This window comes from Heptranchias perlo, chromosome 6 (assembly GCF_035084215.1).
Source record: "Heptranchias perlo isolate sHepPer1 chromosome 6, sHepPer1.hap1, whole genome shotgun sequence".
Taxonomy (NCBI): domain Eukaryota; kingdom Metazoa; phylum Chordata; class Chondrichthyes; order Hexanchiformes; family Hexanchidae; genus Heptranchias; species Heptranchias perlo.
Window position 1 is genome coordinate 108,861,937 of NC_090330.1, and position 22,403 is coordinate 108,884,339.

A 22,403-nucleotide genomic window follows, 5' to 3' on the forward strand; every position below is an offset into this window, starting at 1 on the left:
CACAAGAGCAGTTTAAAGTGATTCTGTTTTTTAATCTCTCTCCCAGGTGATTAAATTTCAAGCACAGGCCAGGAATTATATGAAAGATCAGGAGCTCAGAACAGGGACAGTTTCAGAAGTGAACCAGCATTCCACCATTTGATAGCACAACATATTAGAGCTTCAGGATGCAACTAATATGTTAGCTGAAAATTGGTGTCTCTAATTGTATTTTTTCCCACCCTGTATTTAACTCTAGATATTTTTAGCTTCATTGTTTCAGACTACTTTTTTAAGTGAGCCTTTGCTTTGTATGCACTGGAGAATTTCACTTGCTCAGATATCCAGGTAAATTTGATACGTGTCGAGGAGTCGAGCAGATTATTTCAACTACCATTGTTTATCCTGTGATCTCAATTTAGTAATTGTCTAATTGAAGGCAGCAGGTAATTAAAAAGGATATAGAAGCACTGGAGAAGGTGTAAATAAAATTTACAAGGATGATACCAGAACTGAGAGAGTACAATTATCAGGAAAGACTGAACAGGCTGGGGCTCTTCTCTCTAGAAAATAGAAGACTGAGGGGTGACCTGATAGAGGTCTTTAAAATTATGAGGGGGTTCGATAGGGTAGACGTAGAGAAGTTGTTTCCACTTGCGGGGAGACCAGAATTAGGGGCCATAAATATAGGACAGGCACTAACAAATCCAATAAGGAATTCAGGAGAAACTTCTTTACCCAGAGAGTGGTGAGAATGTGGAACTCGCTACCACATGGAGTAGTTGAGGCACCTAGCTTAGATGCATTTAAGGGGAAGCTCGATAAACACATGAGGGGGAAAGGAATGGAAGGATATGCTGATAGTTTAGGGTGGGAGGAGGCTCACGTGGAGTATAAACCAAATGGTCTGTTTCTGTGTTGTAAATTCGATGTAGTTCTAAAAAGAAAAGGAGAGGCAACAACCTGAAACATTTTTGTCTAAGATTTAGATCAAAGTTGGCTTATTGAATTCTGTCACAGTACATCAAAAGTCATCGAGGGTGAATATCCGCAACAGTTCCCCTGCTCGGCTGCTGAAACTTCAGCGGCAGAGTCGTCTCTGGGGGAGAGACTTTGGATAATCCACACAATTCCAGCACCGCACGAGCAAGTTGAAACAGAATGGTGCTTTTTGTCAAATTGCGATCGCACTCGAAGCTCAGCTTCTTGACTTTTAGGAATGCGATGATTTGATGAGGGTCCATATATTCTGGTGCTCTTCACTAACGTGCCAAGTGACCAGGTCAAGAATTGTCAAATATGTAAATTCAAATAAATGTACCGTTGCCCACATTGTGAGAAAAAACAAAAAAAAAACTCCTATATATAATGCTAACTACTATGGAATGTAGTATCTTCATTTAGGGGCTAGGGACCCATCATGAATGTATTCAACCCTAATCACTGGCCCACTATAATCACTGGCCCACTATGCATACTTTTGATACTTTAAATATATAATAGCTTCTATCTGATTCTGGCATAAATTTTGGATGCATTGTTTGTGTTCTGCTGATGCAGGACCTGGGGACCAAGTATTTACTCCTGTCATGGCATCACATCGGTGTTCCTCTTTTGGGAATCATGACCAGGTTGTATCCTTGTAGGGCTATTACATCAGACGTGTGTTTCTGTAACCGGTCGGTCGAATTGACACGATAGCCACTCGTAGACTAGGCTTGTCTTCCCTTGAATATAGAAGATGAAGGGTGAGATTCTTGAGGTGTTTAAGATGGTTATAGGATTTGATAGGATAGATGGAGAGAAACTCTGGTGGAGGAGTCCAGAACAAGGGGGCATAACTTTAAAATTAGAGCTAGGCTGTTCAGGAGTGATGTCAGGAAACATTTCTTCACACAAATGGTCGTGAAAATCTGGAGAACTCTTTCCCCCAGAAAGCTGGGAGTCAGTTGAAAATTTCAAAACTGAGATTGATAGATTTTTATTAGATAAGGGTATCCAAGGGATATGAAACCAAGGCAGATAGATGGAGTTAAGATACAGATCAGTCATGATCTAATTGAATGGCGGAATAGGCTCGAAAGACTGAATGACCTACTCCTGTTCCAATGTCCCTAAAGGATTGTAGTCAGAATCATAGAATCTTACAGCACAGAAGGAGGCCATTCAGCCCGTCGTGCTGTGCCGGCTCTTTAAAAGAGCTGTCCAATTTAGTTCCACACTCCAACTTTCTCCCCATAACTCTTGAAGTACATGTCCAGTTGTCTTTTGAAAGTTCCCATGGAATCTGCTTCCACCACTCTTTCAGGGAGTGCATTCCAGATCTTAGCAACCCATTGTGTGAAAAAAATTCTCCTAATTTCCCCTCTAGTTCTTTTGCCAATTATTTTAAATCTGTGACCTCTGGTTACCGACCCACTTGCCAGAGGAAACAGTTTCTCCCTACTTGCTCTATCAAAACCCCTCATAATTTTGAACACCTCTATTTGGTCTCCCATTAACCTTCTCTGCTCTAAGGAGATTAATCCCAGCTTCTCCAGTCTCTCCACGTAACTGAAGTCCCTCATCCCTGGTATCATCCTGGTGAACCTCCTCTGCACACTCTCCAAGGCCTTGACATCCTTCCTAAAGTATGGTGCCCACAGTTGTACACAGTATTCCAGCTGAGGCCTCACCAGTGAGTTGTAAAGGTTTAGCATGACTTCCTTGTTTTTGTATTCAATGCCCCTATTTACCAAGCTAGATATATCACACTTTCTTAACCGCCGTATCAGCTTGCCCTGCCATCTTCGAAGATTTGTGAATATGCACCCCCAGGTCCCTCTGCTCTTGCATCCCCTCAAAATAGCACCATTTAGATCATGTTGTTCCTCCCATTTAATGCACAGTAAATGCAAAAAGAAAAGAAAGATTTGCATTTATATAGCGCCTTTCATGACCTCAGAACTTCCCAAAGCACATTACAGACAATGAAGTACTTTTGAAGTGTAGTCACTGTTGTAATGTAGGAAACACGGCAGCCAATTTGCACACAGCAAGGTCCCACAAACAGCAATGAGATAATGACCAGATAATTTGTTTTAGTGATGTTGGTTGAGGGATAAATGTTGGCCAGGACACTGGGGATAACTCCCCTGCTCTCCTTCGGTATCGTGCTGTGGGATCTTTTACGTCCACCTGAAAGGGCAAACGGGACCTCGGTCTCATCCGAATCAAGGCACCTCCGACAGTGCAGCACCCTCTCAGTACTGCACTGGAGTGTCAGCCTTAGATCTTGTGCTCAAGTCTCTGGAGTGGGACTTGATCCCATGTCCTCTGGCTCAGAGGTGAGCGTACAACTACTGAGCCAATGCTAACAATGGCACTGGTACAGCATGAAACCAGGATAAAGGTAGATATGCAATGCCACTCACTGCATTGGTCTAATTGAAGGTTTTTAAATAGAATAGGATGGAAATAAATTGGACCGGTCCAACTATGCGAGTTTAAATTGAGTAATTTATATTCAAATAATTTTGTTCAACTTTGTTTTTTTGTTTTTTTATAGCACATGTATCTCCAGATTACTTAGATTCATTTGTACTCTTTTATTTCAGTTGGTTACATATGGTGCTAGCCGTGCAGAAGCATTGCAGAGAATGGAAGAGGCATTAGACAATTATGTCATTCGAGGTAACTAGTGGGAACCCTGGCATGTACTGAAAGGGAGGGGAGCAGCATGTAAACATAGTAATTAAGCCAATTGAAATAAATATTTTCTTAGCAAGTCTCATTTAAAACAATATGTTACGAAAATCTCATGCTAATTAAGTAGAGATGAACCATGTACTCAAGTTCCAAAGGGACATCAGTTTGGCACGAAACTCCAATTAGTTTAGGGTCTATCCTTTCTCATGTGACTTGTGTAGCAATGTATTTAGATATTCTTCTGGATTTGCCTTGAAGTTTTTATATGGAGATGTTTATTTGGTCCACTAGATTTCTCGTTGCTTATTAGAAACTTGGCACTCTTGTTCTTTACAAGTGTAAGTACTTGGCTAAATTGCACTAAAATTCCACAATATTTGCGAAAGCAGTTTCTCTTTTTTTAAAACATTCTGATTTATGGAAATTTAAATTTAGAAAAAAAAATGTTTGTAGTTTTTTTCTAACTTTGTAACAAGATTTTTAAGGATCTGGGAGTGAGTGATTTGTCAGAGGACAGACTGCAAACGGTTCTTAATTGAAATATATCAGGCATTTGAACCGGTGGAACTGAAATTCTATGATCAATTATCCTGGCCATCAATTTATATTTTGGAGCAATCGTTTATAGTTTTATTTTTATCCAAATGATCTGTGGTCAGAAATTAGTTTGAAGTTCACATTGCACTTTCAATACTCAATTTAAGTATCAAATTACTATTATGGGCCTTGAGCAGAGGATTGATGTTCCAAACTGTGTTGCTGTATTCGATATGATTATTTAGTGTGTGGATATTTTGGGAAATTCTGTACAATTGTTCTTTATGTTGCTAGTGTCACCCTCAAGCCTTTATTAGGCCGCAAAATTCAAAAAATAAAATTGAATATTTTTATTTGGGTTTAGACCTAAGGTTTCTTAAACCCAAGAGTCATATTTTAATAAAAGATACCCAGACCTTGTCATTCAAGTGATTTGGAAGCAAATCTCAAACATAGTATAAGTGTTACTCTTAGTGTGGCAACTGTAAATAAACTTTAATAGAAACCCCAGTGCTCCCTATTCAATACCCTGTTACGTCTGCTATTTTGAATTCACTGTTGGATGGTGGTGGGGCGGGTGGGGGTAGGAGTTTGTGTGGCTTCCTCGTGATGCTTTTTCAGCTTGTGTGTCGTTTGCAGTTTATGTTGATGCAGGAGAGCCCCCACCCCAAATGGTGAATCTATTGGTTCATGAAACGGAGTATACTGTTTTAAAACCTAGACGTGACTTAATAATTGACAGATCCCTTCTATCGGCCTAGAAAGCAAGAAATTCCTACCGTATAGAATTAAACAGTGCTCTATCACGTTCAATTGCAGTGACTTGTGCAGGCTAGTGGGGCTCTGCTACGTTGAGAGGATTTTGGAAGTTTATGCTGGAGATAAAACTCCAGTGTTAACCACCCTAAATCCAGACTCTGTTGTTGCCAGAGTTCGACTACAAGTGCGTGCACGTGCCATTGTTGTTCCAAGGGTTTGGGGGAGAAATACAGCCAAATGTAAAAGCCAATGTTTCTGATGGACAGAGGAGCTTTGGGGACAATCTAATGTCTTTATATATTCTTAGCTAGCAAATCTTGTTGGAAAAGTATTACAAGAATCAGATTTCCATATATGACAAAACATTTTTTTATTGTTAAAAATTTCAGAACAGTATATCAGTATGAATTTTTTTCTCCAGCTCGTGTAGCAAGTTTAACTTTTAACTTATGAGCAGGAATCTTGACATCTTATACATGGCTGAGCAAAATCTAATCTTAAGTCCGTTAAAGTGTATAATAATAACAACAACTTGTATTTATATAGCGCCTTTAACATAAAACGTCCCAAGGCGCTTCACAGGAGCGGATATCAGACAAAATTTGACGCTGAGCCACATAAGACGATGTCAGATCAAAAGCTTGGTCAAAGAGGTCGTTTTTAAGGAGTGTCTTAAAGGAGGAGAGAGAGGCGGAGAGGTTTAGGGCCGAGGCAGCTGAAAGCATGACTGCCAATGGTGGAGTGATGAAAATGGAGGATGCACGAGAGGCCAGAATTGGAGGAGCGCAGAGATCTCGGAGGGTTGTAGGGCTGGCGGAGGTTACAGAGATAGGGAGGCCATGGAGGGATTTGAAAACAAGGATGCGAATTTTAAAATCGAGGCGTTGCCGGACCGGGCGCTAATGCAGGTCTGCGAGCACAGGGACTAATGAGTGAAGAGGACTTGGTGCAAGTTAGGCAGCAGAGTTTTGGATGAGCTGAAGTTTACGGAGGGTGCAAGGTGGGAGGCCGGCCAGGAGAGCATTGGAATAGTCGAATCTCGAGGTAACAAAGGCCTGAACGAGGGTTTCAGCAGCGGATGATCTGAGGCTTGAAGGGTCTTTTCTATGCAGACTCTTGAAATAGCCTTGACCTGCCCGTTTGAATATTGACACCAATGGGTGTAGCCTATTAAGCATGCTTGGAAGCTAAAATCCTCTGAGCTTGGTCAGCAGGTCTCCTTCAGTGCCCAGACTGGATATTTGTGCACAGAGAACTTTGAATGGGTTAATACAACCAATTTGTACAAGTTTATGTACTATTAAGTCAAACTTCCCAAAGGCTGGTTCACTTTACTGTTGAATTTATATTACTGAAAGAGCAATGAAAAAATCCGATACGTGTCAATAAGATCTCTCTCAAAACCATTAGTCAAGTAGTGAAGGGAAAATAGGATTTATTGAAGCAATACTCAGTTCAGCCACTAAACAACTTGAATTCTATCCTCTGAAAAACACGCACAATATTGCAGTTAGTAACATAACAGTTTCTTGCTCCATCATTGAAAAGTAATATAAAATCAATACAAAAAAAACCTATTGAAATAAGTGTCAAAAGATGTTATCTTATTGACTGTCTCATTACTAGTTCTTCTATAGTGAAGTGCTAGGCACTTCCTTTCAGAAAGGAACAATAACATTTCTCTTTTTGAATTGACACATTAATGTGATTGGCGTAAAATGTTACTTTTTGGATATCGTGGCAGAAAACCAACTGACTAAAGTTTTACCAATGCCGAGGCTATTGAGTAGACAATTTGTTTTTTTTAAAACTACAATCTTCTATAAGTTGCACCACAAAATGGTATTTGAAAAATCTTTTGGTTGGTGTGTAATGATCAATAAATTGTTAGAACCAGATTTCCTACATTACAACAGTGACTACACTTCAGAAGTACTTCATTGGCTGTAAAGCACTTTGGGACGTCCTGAGGTGGTGAAAGGTGCTATATAAATACATTCGTTCTTTTACAAATCCTTCAGATTTCGGTTTTAGGTTGTGCTAGAAGAACTGTTTTTGGTTAAACTATTGCTTTGTGCCCATTTAAGCATGTTTTCCTTGTTTTTTCAATGTTGTTTATCGATGGATGAAGTGCCAGTGAAGTGAAATAGCCTTCAAATAGCCCAACACTAATAAAATCTTGATTCTGAATAGGGAACGGCAGGTAAACTCACTGCAAAAAGTAGACGTATACAGTTTGATCTTTTTTCAGTCACCTACAAGCAAGCCCAAACTTAATGATGAAACTGATCATTTAATGAGTAATTGACCTGTGATTTTGGTAATTGCAACATTCAGTAGCTGAGCCAAGAGACTTTCTTCCTTCCCCTCCCATAACACCATTTCTTTTTGCTTTATTCCCACATTCGCATTTAAAAGTGATTTTGTGTCAGCTTGGCTCATTTGGCAGCACTATCGCCTCTGGGTGAAGGATTTGATAGGGTAGATAGAGAGAAACTATTTCCTCTGGTGGGGGGAGTCCAGAACAATGGGGTGTAACCTTAAAACTAGAGCTTGGCCGTTAAGGGGTGATGTCAGGAGGCACTTCTTTACACAAAGAGTAGTGGAAATCTGGAACACTCTTCCAACCCCCCCCCCCCCCCCCCCGAAAAGCTGTTGAGGCTGGGGTCAGTTGAAAATTTCAAAACTGAGATTGATAGATTTTTGTTAGGCAAGGTTATTAAGGGTTACAGAAAATGGAGTCAAGGTACACATCAGCCATGATCTAATTAAATGGCAGAGCATGCATGGCCTACTTCTGTTCCCAAGAGTCAGATTGCTATTGCTTCAACCTCTGCTCCAAGGCTTGGCAAGTAATCAGTGCAGATCTGAGTGAGTGCTGCAGTGTTGAAGGTGCCATCTCTTGGAATATGTCAACCAAAGCTATTTGTATCTGTTCCAGTGAATGAGGTAGAGAGCAACGATTCCATGGCATTATTTGAAAAACGGCATGGAGTTCATCTGGTGTCTTGGACAGCATTGCTTCCTCAAGTAATACCACCAAAAAAACTCATTAACTTGTCATTTAGTTTATTGCTATTTGTGGGATCTTACTGTGCACAAATGGCTGCTACTTTTGCAAGTCATTGCATTTTTAAGTAATTTGTGAATCATTCTCGGGTGGTTGAGGAACATGCTAAGGCACTATATAAATGTGAGTATTTCACGATGTTAATCCATCTGTATTAATGTAACTTGTCATCTTAAGCACGAGATTTTAGAATTACTTGCCTCCAGATGTAATTGCAATGCAGTGGAAATCTGTTATACCAGTTGCCATTTGCTGAATCAATTGATGTTAAATAGCTGTTAATATTTGTCATGAAAAATCATGCAGTATTGATTTCTGTCACCAGGTGTGAAGTGGGTCCGTATATTTAGTTGCAGCAAAATTGAGTAGCCTTATCTGAAGCCATGAGAGAGAGATGGACCAGAGAGAGACGCTGGACGGTTCATTTAAAAAAAAACACCATTTAAGGTTGAAGTTTATATTGCATTTAGCACAGCAGATGTGAGTGCTTTTTTCTACCAATTCAAGGAGAGATAAATAAGCTTATACCTGCTATCCTTCCCATTTACTATTCAAAGCTATAAAACAAGTTAGTAGGTTTATTCAATTTTTTGTTGCGTTTGGTATCAAAATTTTAATGCACATAAATTCATTAATGTACATTATTAACAGAATGCTGTTGCATATTATGCAGTTTCAGTTTACTGCTCTATTTAGCTTAGCATGAATAATGCAACAATATAAACATTACATAGCATAGATGAGGTAGGAGGTTCATTAGTAATATTTTTCAGCTTTTCATCCAGTTCAAAATTGTACTGAGGAATGGTGAACATTTTTTTCTACTACTAAAACAAACTTTTCTGTCAATAAAGTAACTTCAATGTCCAGTTCATTGTTTTTTTTTCAGTCAAAACTATAGTAAGAAACAATAAAATGTGCATTGGAAGGAATTAGTACAGAATCCTAGAATCATAGAATGATTGGTCCCATCGTGCCTGTGCCTTGCTCTTTGAAAGCCATTCAATTAGTCCCACTCCCCCGCTCTTTCCCCCATAGCCCTGCAAATTTTCCCCCTTCAAGTATTTATCCAATTCCCTTTTGAAAGTTACTATTGAATCTGCTTCCACCGGCCTTTCAGGCAGGTCTTCATAACTCGCTGTGTAAAAATTTTACTCCTTGTGTTGCCTCTGGTTCTTTTGCCAATTACCTTTTTAAAAAAAAACTCTGAATTCAAATGTGCCATGGTACGATTTGAACTCCTGCTCTCTGGATCATTAGTCTAGGCCTAGAGATTACCAGTCCAGTAAAATAACCACTACCACATCCTATCACATCTACTTGCCTTAAAGCAAGTTAAGAATTATAGATCTCACCACCAAACATATCTTCCACCGCTCTCCCCTTTCAGCATTCCGAAGGAACCGCTCCCTCCGTGACACCCTGGCCCACTCTTCCATCACCCCCAACACCCGCTCTCCTCCCCACGGCACCTTCCCGTGCGAGCGCAGGAGATGCAGCACCTGCCCTTTCACCTCCTCCCTTCCCACCGTCCAGGGCCCCAAACACTCCTTCCAGGTGAAACAGCGATTTACTTGTACTTCTTTCAGTTTAGTTTACTGTATTCGCTGCTCACGATGCGGTCTCCTCTATGTTGGGGAGACCAAACGCAGATTGGGTGATCGCTTTGCTGAACACCTCCATTCAGTCCGCAAGCTTGACCCTGACCCGCGGGTCGCTTGCTATTTTAATTCCCTGTCCCACTCCCACTCTGACCTCTCTGACCTCAGCCTCTTACACTGTTCCAATGAAGCTCGAGGAACAGCACCTCATCTTTTGATTAGGCACTTTACAACTTTCTGGACTCAACATGGATTTCAATAACTTCAGATCATAATCACTGCTCCCATTTTCTCGGACAGCAGGTGCTGGTAATGGTTCTGCTGTTGCCATTTACACCTCCTCTAGACCCATCTTTTATTTCTTTACTTGTCCCATTACCACCCCACTTCTGCCTTGCACCATCATCCCTTCTGTCATTTAATCACTCCTACCCTCCACCCTATCGCAGACCTTCCCTTTTGTTCTTTCCCCTCCCTCCTCCCCCCATTCCCTGGCTCTGTACTTGCTTAAAAACTGTTAATCTTCAACTTCTTCCAGTTCTGACGAAGGGTCATCGACCTGAAACATTAACTCTGCTTCTTTCTCCAGACAGATGCAGCCTGACTTGCTGAGTGTTTCCAGCATTTTCTGTTTTTATTTCAGATTTCCAGCATCTGCAGTATTTTGCTGTTGATTAAGAATTGTAGAAGTAGATCTACAAATGAAGCTAGTATAAAGGACAAATTTAAAAGCCCTGTGCATTCACGTGATAATGCAGTACAGATCACAAAATAAGTCAAAATGAGAATGACCATTCAGGCCATTTTTGGCCCATTAATCCAAAAAAAACCTACAGACACTCTTGAGTCTTAAATTTGCCTATACTAGTTTAAACCTAGTTTTAAGTAATGCTCCATATGCACCTTTTCCATACCACTCACTATCTTATTTAGCTACAAAAGATCACCTCCGTCATTTACTTTCAAGACTGAAAAGTCCAAATTTTGCCACTCTTTCCTCATACACTAAGCATCACCCTCATGACTTTTAGTTGAATTGCCTTGTATGTTGATAACCACAAAATGCAGTGGTAGGCCTGACTGAGGGCTGTACAGCTTGATTATGACTTCCTTTCACTTGTACTCTTTTATTTTGGCTATAGAGTTTGTCAACCTATTTGCTTATTGATTGCTATTCCACAGTGCTTGGACATGAACATCAAGTCTACTAAGATGTGTCGATCTTCTTCAACTTCATTCTTAGCTATTTCATTACACTAATGACATAAACCATTCACATTTAGTGATCAGTGAGAAAAAGTTTAGTTGTGTTTCTATGTCAGGTTAAGGGTTAGTTATTTCAAGCTTCAACTTTGAAAATATATAACCTTGAAAGGACTCCATTGAGACATTAAATAAGATCAATTCATAAACATCAATGGCAGATTGTTCAGGAATCCTATTCGAACTCTGCGATAACTTAAGCCAAAATATTGTCCTGATCATTCTAAGATCTGTATTCCCTTGAATATAGAAGATTAAGGAGTGATCTCATGCGATATTAAGGGATATGGGCCAAAGGCAGGTATATGGAGTTAGATCACAGATCAGCCATGATCTTATCAAATGGCGGAGCAGGCACGAGGGGCTGAATGGTCTACTCCTGTTCCTGTGTTCCTAGATGTTTATGACGATCAAAGGATTTGATAGGGTGGATAGCGAGAAACACTTTCCTCTGGTGGGGGGAGTCCAGAACAAGGAGACATAACCTTAAAATTAGAGCTAGGCCGTTCAGGGGTGATGTCAGGAAGCACTTCTTCACACAAAGGGCAGTGGAAATCTGGAACTCTCTCCCCCAAAAAGCTGTTGAGGCTGGGGGTCAATTGAAAATTTCAAAACTGAGATTGATAGATTTTTGTTGGGTAAGGTTATTAAGGGTTACAGAACCAAGGCGGGTAAATGGAGTTAAGATACAGATCAGCCATGATCTAATTGAATTGATGGAACAGGCTCGATGGGTTGAATGGCCTACTCCTGTTCCTATGTTCCTATAAAATATTGTTCACCATTGACCACTTAAAACGGAAAAAAAATTAAGTCCTTAGTTGTTATTTTCAGCCAGTTGTTTACCAATGCTTTGGTGCTTTCCGTATGAATAGAAAAACAGAATATTTTTTAAATGGTGAGAAACTATTAAATGTTGGTGTTCAGAGGGATTTGGGTGTCCTTGTACACGAAACACAGAAAGTTAACATGCAGGTACAGCAAGCAGTTAGGAAGGCAAATGGTATGTTGGCATTTATTGCAAGGGGGTTGGAGTACAAGAGTAAGGAAGTATTGCTGCAATTGTACAGGGGCTTTGGTGAGACCTCACCTGGAGCACTGTGAGCAGTTTTGGTCTCCTTACCTAAGGAAGGATATACTTGCCTTAGAGGCGGTGCAACAAAAGTTCACCAGATTGATTCCTGGGATGAGAGGGTTGTTCTATGAGGAGAGATTGAGTAGAATGGGCCTATACTCTCTGGAGTTTAGAAGAATGAAACATATAATATTCTAAGAGGGCTTGACAGGGTAGAAGCTAAGAGGATGTTTCCTCTGGCTGGAGAGTCTAGAACCAGGAGGCATAGTCTCAGGATAAGGGATTTAAGACTGAGATGAGGAGGAATTTTTTCACTCAGTGGGTCGTGAATCTTTGGAATTCTCTACCCCAGAGGGCTGTGAATGCTCAGCCGTTGAGTATATTGTAAACTGAGATCGATAGATTTTTGGACTGTAAGGGAATTAAGGGATATGGGGATCGACCGGGAAAGTGGAGTTGAGGTTGAAGATCAGCCATGATCTCATTGAATGACGGAACAGGCTCGAGGGGCCTCATGGCCTACTCCTGCTCCTATTTCTTACGTTCTTAAAAATTTTTCCGAAACTCCTGTCCCTTTTTTAATGGGCTCAGTCTCTGGAAACAGAGAGCGTCAAGGAGCTGTGATCATCATTATGATATTAAAGAACAGAGGTCATTCCAGTAAGCGATTACTTCAAACACAACCCTTCTGTAACCCCCTGATTTCCCCTTTGATAACTTGTAGTCATTAGCATTTGTGTAACTCTGAGGTGTCTGCAATGGATCAGAATTAACACCTGGACCTGCATGGCTGCAGTTGGTGGTACAGATAAAAGCAAATTGAAATGAGGTTGGAAGAATTGCAGATTAAATAGAACTTCACTGGATAATGAATCATCTTATTTGATTAAGTAAATAATATAATCAGGAATTTGAACACAATGTTGAAATGCATAATAGAGGAGCTTTAATTAGTCTGAAAGCTTCCTCTTTTGCCACCTGGTTCTTACATCAAAGGAAATGAACAACTACAATCACTGACTTACACAGTTTTAATTCTTTTTGAGTCTCTTTTTCACATTGCAATAGAAGCAAATGGGAAAATGCTGGTTCTAAAGTCCCAATCTATTGTCTAGGTGACCTAGGTTTGACAATCTAAAATGCACTTGTGTATCATTCGCCTGATTAAAAATGTTTTGAAAGTAGGGTCCCACAAACCACCTTAAAGATGATACACTTGGTGTTATTGCTAAGTAAAGAAGCATCTAAGGGGAAGCTCGATAAGCACTTGAGGGAGAAAGGAGTAGAAGGATATGCTGATAGAGTTAGATGAAGAGGGGAGGGAGGAGGCTCGTGTGGAGCATAAACACCGGCATATAGACCAATTGGGCCGAATGGCCTGTTTCTGTGCTGTAAATTCTGTGTAAAGACCTGTCACCCTTTTTAAATTCCAATCAGCAAAACACGTTATAGGATTTTCAGATTCCTCATATTTTTAAATGAAAGCAGCAAGCAAGAAGTATTTAGCTCAGTGCTGTATCTGTTAACCCCTTGATGCTTATAGCCTATGTTATAATCAAAATCAAATAGCTTCTGATGTCCATATTGCCGCCCTCTCCCCATTACTAAAGAAAATCGTTTTTATTAGCATGCCCACTCCTTTTGTGCAAGTTTCTACATTAATTGTATATAATTCTGAATTTGTGCTACAGATGAAAAAAGGCAAAATTCTGGTTAACGTTACTTTACATGCAAGCCAAATGGTTTGATGAACACTTTGTTGAAGAAATGGAAGGAAATTTGCCTACTTTTCCAGTGGTTCTTAAACCTGGACGAATAGTCAGACAAAGAAAGTCCCCACTCACGGTAGTTTCATTAATTAAAAGTGATTATTTAATATAATTCGCACAAGCATGAAGCAAAATCAAACAGTGCATGTAACCGTACTCTACACTTAAACAAGCAGCAAGCAAATCAAGTAATACACATCACCTTGAAACCAAGGATTTCTGCTTCAAGGCCCGTTTAAGATTGATCAAGTCTTTCGGAGCTTTTGGAGTCTTGATGCCGGACGTCCCTCCCGTGGGTCAGATTCGTGAGACTCCCACCTGACTGTAGTACCAATTCCACCCTGATGTCTTTTTTTTTATTGTTTTTGGCGCTCGGGGCGTCGATGAATTAGGGATAATGTCATTTTAGCCAATCACCCACTGTCGCCGGGCTTCAACGACGACTGGGCCTCCATGATTGACAGTTATCTCGCTCGGGAACAGGTGCAATGGCCGCATGTATTTTTCCAGACACCACGGAATGTGGCAGGCCCCCCATTATCAGTGTTGCCGTGACGACCTGTCTCTTTCTCATGGCTTTGCGTGGCTTTACAATGGCTGCTTTAGTAGGTTTTTAGCTATTTTATCTGATACCAGTTCTGTGGAATGTGACTCCCTAGTTTCCCATAGTACTCCCTTTCTTTCTCATCACTCATATTTTGCAAACCAAAGAAACCTCTGGTAGCCTTGTTGTTTTAAATTGGCTCTGTTCAAATTTTCCAAAGGTGCAACGTTAACCCTTTCCTTAATCTAGGTATATTGTCCAAAGTTCCCGTAGATTTTAAATTCACAATGCTCAAGGGGCTTTAACCCCTTTCCTTACACTTTATATGCAAGCCAAATGGTTTGATAAACACTTTGTTGAAGAAATAGTCCTGTGGGAGGCAGTTTTTAAGGCATGTGAGATATTTTCTTCAAAGATTATAATACTCTGACTCCAGCATAAGATAATTACAATACTCTTGTAAACTGTGTGTCTTTTAATATTAATGTTTAAAATCATTGGTGAGCATCCAGAGTGATTTCAGTAACCTGCTGTTTTGTATCCCGGATGGAGCTCAGATCTTAATTTCAGCACAACAGGATTAAAACAACCAAAGGAAGCCTTCGTCAAATAGTTTCTGAATTTTAATAGTCATGGATACATTTTAAAAATAATTAATGGAAATCCAACCTGACATGAACAGTATGAGTTGGTAAACATTCAAATGCATAGCAGGCAACATTAGAAAAAGAAAATACCAGAATTCGGACTAAAGAAGAGCTGTACTTTTGAGTAACTCAGTGACATCTGAAAGTGAAACACCCAATATATAAGTAAAATGCAACCCCTTCTTGTCAGTTGCTTTAGCTCTCTAGTTCATTCAAGTGATAAGTTAGGCTTTAGCCCAAATAAACACCTCCTGATTTTGTCACTGCTTACAGGTTCACTCACCGCTGCTCACATCACGTAATGGCTGTTCTAGTTAATTGCTCAGCCGTGATCACTGAAGCGGCAGGAATACTGAATAGATACTGCAGCCCGAATTTTAACCTAACTCGCCCGGCGAGTGTTTTGGAGTGTAACATCGGGCAGGGTGTAACGTGTGTCCGACCCGAACCTGACAAAGGTCTTGAAAATTATTTTAAGGTGTGCGATAGGGTGCATGTGGAAAAACTGTTTCCACTTGTGGGTAAATCCATATCAAGGAGGCATAAATATAAGAGCCACTAACAGATCAAATAAAGAATTAAGGAGGAATTCTTTACACAGAAAGTCGTGAGAACGTGGAACTCGCTACCACATGGAGTGGTTGAAACAGAGAGCATTGATGCATTTATGGGGAGGCTTAATGCATGCGTGAGGATGAAGGGAATCGAGGGATATGGGGGAGCGGAGTGAAAGGAGGTAAATAGAGTGGGAGGAAGCTCATGTGGAGTATAAAGACCAGTCGGGCTGAATGGCCTATTTCTATGCTGTAGATTTTATGTAAAAAATAGAGCAATGCCAATTGCCCCATCTTAGCTCGCTCATTCAGAGAGAATCTACAGTCTCCCATCGCAGCATCCAACCATCTCTTAAATGATTTCAGGGTTTCTGCTACTTGTGCGAAGAAAAACTTTCTAATATCGATTCTAAATTTGTCCTAAGCCTGAAGTCCCTTGAACGTCTTCTGTGGTTTAACTTGAGGTAATACTCCTGATTTGATCTCAAAAGACCATGCAATTAAAAGTGCAATTTAACGTATGAGTGGCTGTAAATTGGTGACCCTGATGATATCTTATTCATTCACACTGTGCCTTTTGCTTTTCTTTCTTCGTCACCATTTTCGTTTTTTGTGTTCTGTTCTTTTCCGAGTTTTATTTTGAGTCTGCCTCATTCATTTTCCTGCCTTCAAAATTGTCATCCTTGTTTTCGAATCCCTGCATGGCCTCGTCCCTCCCTATCTCTGTAACCTCCTCCAGCCCTACAACCCTCCGAGATCTCTGCGCTCCTTCAATTCTGGCCTCTTGCGCACCCGGATTTTTATCGCTCCACCATTGGCGGCAATGCCTTCCGCAAAATTTTTTTTTTAAATGTCCAACAACAGTTAATATCGGGAGTAATGAGACTCTACATTTTTAAAAGTTTAATTTTCAGTGCCAGAGAGGTTCATTGGCAGTCATTAATACTTACAACGCCGTTAAAAGTTAGTTTAGACCTGATATAACTTGGAGAGATTAGTTAGTTTCCAGCTGGGCAGAAGAGCACGTTTGCACTGGTCCATTCATTCCAGTGGGCGAGATCTCTTTACCATGAAGCTTTTGGAGAAGTATAGAATCAGGTAGAGAGATTTCCACATTTGACAGTGCATATGTGCTGTCCGGAACTTGCTCTTCCATTTTCCCTGAAATAACATTGAGCCCTGTTAGCATTGCCGTTATTATACGAGCAATTTCCGGGCCAATCTGTTTTAGTGATGTTAGTTGAAGGATAAATATTGGCCAGGACACTGGGGACAACTCCCCTGCTCTTCTTCGAAATAGTGCCGTGGGATCTTTTGCATCCACTTGAGAGGGCACCTGGTTTAAAGTCTCACCTGAAAGACAGCACCTCCATCAGTGCTGCACTCCCCCAGTACTATACTGGATTGTCAGCCTAGATTTTGTGCTCAAGTCTCAGGAGTGGGGCTTGAACCCACAACCTTCTGACTTAGAGGCTCATTTATTTTGCTGGCACACGTCATAATTGTATTGGTTTCACTAACTGTACTGTATCTAGATCAGTACCATTTAGTGTGTTGTAGCTGCAGTCATAAGTAAAACAATGCAGCCTCTACGTGATCCAAGACCACATTAGACCACAACATAAATTCCAGTATCGGTGTGTTGTGGAAGAGTCTTCCATTGGTGCTAGTTTGCAACCCTGGCCTGGAGGAAGTATCAGTGTGAGCGCTGGGATTACTTAAGTGGAGCCATTTGAAGGTAAATGTCTTGGGAGTTGTGCATAGAATTGAAATGCCAAAATAAGCCATTTAGCGAAATATTAAAAGGAAATCTTATGGGATTTTAACACTGGTCCGAACTAAGTTTAGTTAAATACGAAGAAAGTCTGGTTTTGCTTTTAGCTGCTACGCTACACTATTGAAAATAAGCATAGCTGTTTGGCCTCTGTTTGATCCTGTTAGTGTGTGGCTAATGTCTCGGCAGTGTTTTGGAAGCAGCAGGTAGTCAGGAGAAGGCAGCTTGTGGGTCATCGTTCTTCAGCCTGGCAGTTTTTCACACACAGATGTAGACCTTGTGAACTTTGGCAGAGGTCAAATATGAACCTCACATCCAACACTTGAGACATGCTATTAGATGAAGTGAAGACAAGCTGGCTTGGCCCTCTTTTACCTGCATGTTTTTCTCTAAATCTAGCAGAGCAGTAACATAAATCCCATTTTCTTTCATTTACCAAGCACGCTAAAAACCGTGTTGCAGTTGAAATTTAGATATACGGAGTCTACAACTGCTTGATTTACATATTTTGCGATCCTATGTATTATTTATGGCAGGCAGTCTACAATGGGACTGGTCCCTTTGATGAGACTCATATTGAGGACTGCTTTCAAGCAATGCTATAAAATTACAGGCTTGAAACTGTTTATTGATTAATGTAGTGAAGATGATTTATTCATTTAGGTTCAAAGAGCCAAGCTTGTTTTCTTTAATACTGTGTATATATATCTGAGATTCTTGCTACTATTAAAGCGTTGAAACTGGCGTTGGAGTTGTGCTTGCGAATCATAGAATCTTACAGCACAGAAGGAGGCCATTCAGCCCGTCGTGCCTGTGCCGGCTCTTTGAAAGAGCTGTCCAATTTAGCCCCACACCTCAGCTTTTTCGCCATAACCCTACAAATTAGTCCTCTTCGAGTACATGTCCAATTGCCTTTTGAAAGTTCCCATGGAATCTGCTTCCACCCTTTCATGTAGTGCGTTCCAGATCTTAACAACCCTCTGTGTGAAAAGATTTCTCCTCATTTCCCCTCTAGTTCTTTTGCCAATTATTTTAAAACTGTGACCTCTGGTTACTGACCCACTTGCCAGAGGAAACCGTCTCTCCCGACTTGCTCTATCAAAACCCCTCATAATTTTGAACACCTCTATTAGGTCACCCCTTAACCTTCTCTGCTGTAAGGAGAAGAATCCCAGCTTCCCCAATCTCTCCACATAACTGAAATCACTCACCCCTGGTATCATCCTGGTAAACCTCCCCTGTACTCTCTCTCAGGCCTTGACATCCTTCCTAAAGTGTGGTGCCCACAATTATACACAGTATTCCAGCTGAGGCCTAACCAGTGAATTAGAATTCCAGTGGCAGGTTTTGATTTGAAAATTTTTTTGGGTAATCAATTGAGATAGTCTATTCCCTGGCATATGTCATTAAGCACCATCTCACCTGGGATCATTTGGTCGCATAGAAAAACAGGAACACATCTTGTTTCTCACCTAAATGTTTTGATCAAACTCTGATATTAAAGGAATTCTCACACAACTTTTCTTTGAACCATAGAAGGTTACTGCACAGAAGAGGGCCATTCATCCCATCATGTCAATGCTGGATCTTGGCTGGAGCACTCCAAAATTAATTCCACTGCCTTGTTCTTTCCCAGTAGTCCTATAAATTCCAATGCTTCAAGTGTTTATTTGCTCCTTCCTTGAAAAGATGCAGTGATCTGTGAGTTAACCACTCCGTGTGGCACTGCATTGCAAGCTTTAACAGTTCCCTGCGTAAAGAAATATCTCCTAACCCCTCTCCTCACTCTGTTAGTGAGGACTATAAATTGACGATGCTTTGTCACTATTCCTCAATAGGAGGAAATATTGACTCTATCAAAACCCATCAAAATCTTCCATTAAATCACCTCTTGGCGTTCTCTGCTCCAGTAGAAATACTCCCTATCTCAAGCCTCTCATAACTCTAGTTTCTCATCACTGGTATCATCCTGATGAGTCTACACTATACTTTGTCTCCCAGTCCTCCACCCATCCTAGCCCAGAACCCCTATCTCTAATTTCTACCCCTTATACCCCGTCCATGAGACCTATTCCTTGCTCCATCAATCCCATTTCCACAAAACTCATAACTTTCCAATTAAAAAAAAATTGTCGTTTAAGAGATCACTTGAACTCTCCTTTGGACATATCAATGCAATGAAGATGAATCCCCACAGTAACATTGTCTGTAAATATTTCTTACCTGGATAAAGCATTTAGAATTGGTGCCATTGACTATTACTAAAGCTGCTCAGCAGATTTCAGTTGATGGTGGAAAAAATTGGCAACTGGGTGAATGGGACTACTTTTTAGGATCAATTAGGGTTTTTTTCTGTTCTGTGAAACTTCCTTTATAGAAAAGAAAGTACTTGAATTTTTATAGCGCCTTTCACGACCTCAGGACGTCCCAAAGAACTTTACAGCCAATGAAGAACTTTTGAAGTGTGGTCGCTGTTGTAATGTAGAAAACGCGGCAGCCAATTTGCGCACAGCAAGATCCCACAAACAGCAATGTGATAATGACCAGACAATCTGCTTTAGTGATGTTAGTTGAGGGATAAATATTGTCCAGGACACTGGGGAAAACTCCCCTGCTCTTTATCAATTTTCATCGCTCCACCATTGGCAGCCATGCCTTCAGCTGCCTAGGCCCTAAGCTCTGGAATTCTCTCCCTAAACCTCTCCGCCTCTCTCTCTCTCTCCTCCTTTAAGGCGCTCCTTAAAACCTACCTCTTAGACCAAGCTTTTGGTCACCTGCCCTATTATCCCCTTATGTGGCTCGGTGTCAAATTTTGTTTGATAATCGTTCCTGTGAAGCGCCTTGGGTCATTTTACTACGTTAAAGGCGCTATATAAATGCAAGTTATTGTTGTTGAGGTTGCTCCACTTCGAAATAGTGCCGTGACATCCACCTGAGAGGGCAGACGGGCTCTCGGTTTAACGTCTCATTTGAAACGGGACTACCTTTTAGGATCAATTAAGGTTTCTTTCTGTTCTGTGAGATTACTTTTAAGTAAGTTAATGCCAACAAAAGAAATATTTCAGCAACAAGTTTTTCAAAACTGTTGTCAGACTTTTTCCAGTTAATAATGTTAGTTTATATCAAAGGAACACGTGCTAACTAGTGACCTATGTGTTGGATAAATACTTTAACTGCAAGGAACAGTATGATGATTCCAGGTGATGCCCAATTTTGCTGTCACCCTTTTTAATATGTTGCCTTCTAATTTCTAGGAGTGACTCACAACATTCCACTGCTTCGGGAAGTTATCATCCACCCACGCTTTGTAAAAGGAGACATCACCACTAAATTCCTTTCAGAGGTCTATCCAGATGGCTTCAAAGGTTTGTTTCTGTGGATTTGATAAACCTAAGACAGTTGGTTCTTGGGATAAGAGGGTGCGTGGCATTGGTTGTGTATTTAATGCATTGTTTCTGTTTTCACATTGTTAGTAAAATTAATATCATGTTGACAATGTATGACTTGTATCCATTAGACATTCACAGGTGGCAAGATAAACATAATATGGAGTAGGTCTATCAAAACTGAGATGTCCAATCCTTTCTGTTTGTCCAAAAAGTGTTCTTTATATAGATGAGTTCTCAGTCCTGATTGTTGCCCAGTGACTGACTCCTGTTGAGAAATGTACGTGAGAACAGGATTGAAATGTCTGTGATGCTGTCTACAGTGGAATAGCTCGTCTAGAGTCATGCAATATATGAAGAACTGCAGCTTGGGCAAGGTTTCAGAGGGTTATTGGTGCCCGGGGACTGTACAGCCAACAGTAGTCAGCACCTTTAGGAGAAAAGAAAAGAACTTTGATGGGGTGGGGATCCATCTGTTGGCTATGTAATGCGCCAGCAACATTATTTTGCTGATAGCAGCGGAAGGTGTTGCATCAGGAACTTCGAAAGCCTTCTTCATGTGAAATTTGGAAAGGAAAGAATTTGCATTGTCATATGTCCTTTAAGTGTAAACACTTATGTAGACAAATACAGCAGCGAATTTTCAAAGAGAAAGATCCCACAAAACTGCAAATGAGACAGTTGTCTAATTAATCTGTTTTGAGGTGGAGATGGCTGGAGAAGGAAATATAATTGTATTGTAAGTAATATTTATCTCAGTTTTAATAAGCGTTTTGTCCCTCCCTTATTTAGTAGTACGTTGGTTGAGGACAGGATCAGATTTGTCTGTGATGCCTCTCATGGATAAATAGCCTGCTTATATGGCTATCCATGCTCATTCATGAAGAATGGCCACTTTGGTGATGCACCAACGAGGACAGTATCTCAGTACAAGTCAGTGTCTTCAGGAGGAGAGATGAAAATCGGAGGGGGAGCAAACAAAAGGGAATTGGAAAGTGGCTACGTTTAATTGGATGCACCCACCAATTAATTGGTGTTATCCTGGCGGCAATTGGAAACTCTTGCCGACATATTCAATTTATGTTGGAAACGTGGAGCTCCATTCACATGGGATGACTGTTTCATGATGCAGTCACTGATGTTCTTGGTATTGAAAATGACTGACACCTGGAAACTCATTCCCTATAGTTGTTTGCTTGCTGTCAGACATTGTGCATAAAGATTTCCAATTTTTTTTTTCCCGGTTTGATTATTTTATATGGAGAGATGTTTTGAAGTTTCACTCGAATTTTGCAAATCAGAAGATGTCACCTGTGTGAGGAACATTTCTTTAAACACAATGGTGCAGCTCTCAACATTTGTTCTCACCCTTCCCACCCTTGTCGTTACGTATCTTGCATGTTGGGGGGGGCAACTGGGAATTAGTTCAGTGCCATATATCAAACTCCATCATGGTTGATGTGTATCTTAACTCCATCTACCCACCTTGGTTCCGTAATCCCTTAATACCCTTGCCTAGCAAAAATCTATCAATCTCAGTTTTCAAATTTTCAATTGACCCCCAGCCTCAACAGCTTTTTGGGGGAGAGAGTTCCAGATTTCCACTCCCCTTTGTGTGAGGAAGTGCTTCCTGACATCACCCCTGAACGGCTTGCCTCTAATTTTAAGGTTATGCCCTCTTGTTCGGGACTGCCCCACCAGAGGAAATAGTTTCTCTCTATCTACCCTATCAAAAACCCTTTGATCATCTTAAACACC

At 40.6% G+C, this 22,403-nt stretch overlaps 1 protein-coding gene across 1 annotated transcript in view; it reads left to right on the plus strand.

Moving 5' to 3' along the window:
- Positions 1–22,403, plus strand: part of pcca (propionyl-CoA carboxylase subunit alpha) — a 313,585-nt gene that overhangs the window by 161,910 nt on the left and 129,272 nt on the right. Inside the window, exons 16-17 of the mRNA XM_067986601.1 lie at positions 3,576–3,651; positions 20,514–20,624. Coding sequence (XP_067842702.1) covers positions 3,576–3,651; positions 20,514–20,624 — 187 coding nt within the window. The remainder of the gene's footprint in view (positions 1–3,575; positions 3,652–20,513; positions 20,625–22,403) is intronic.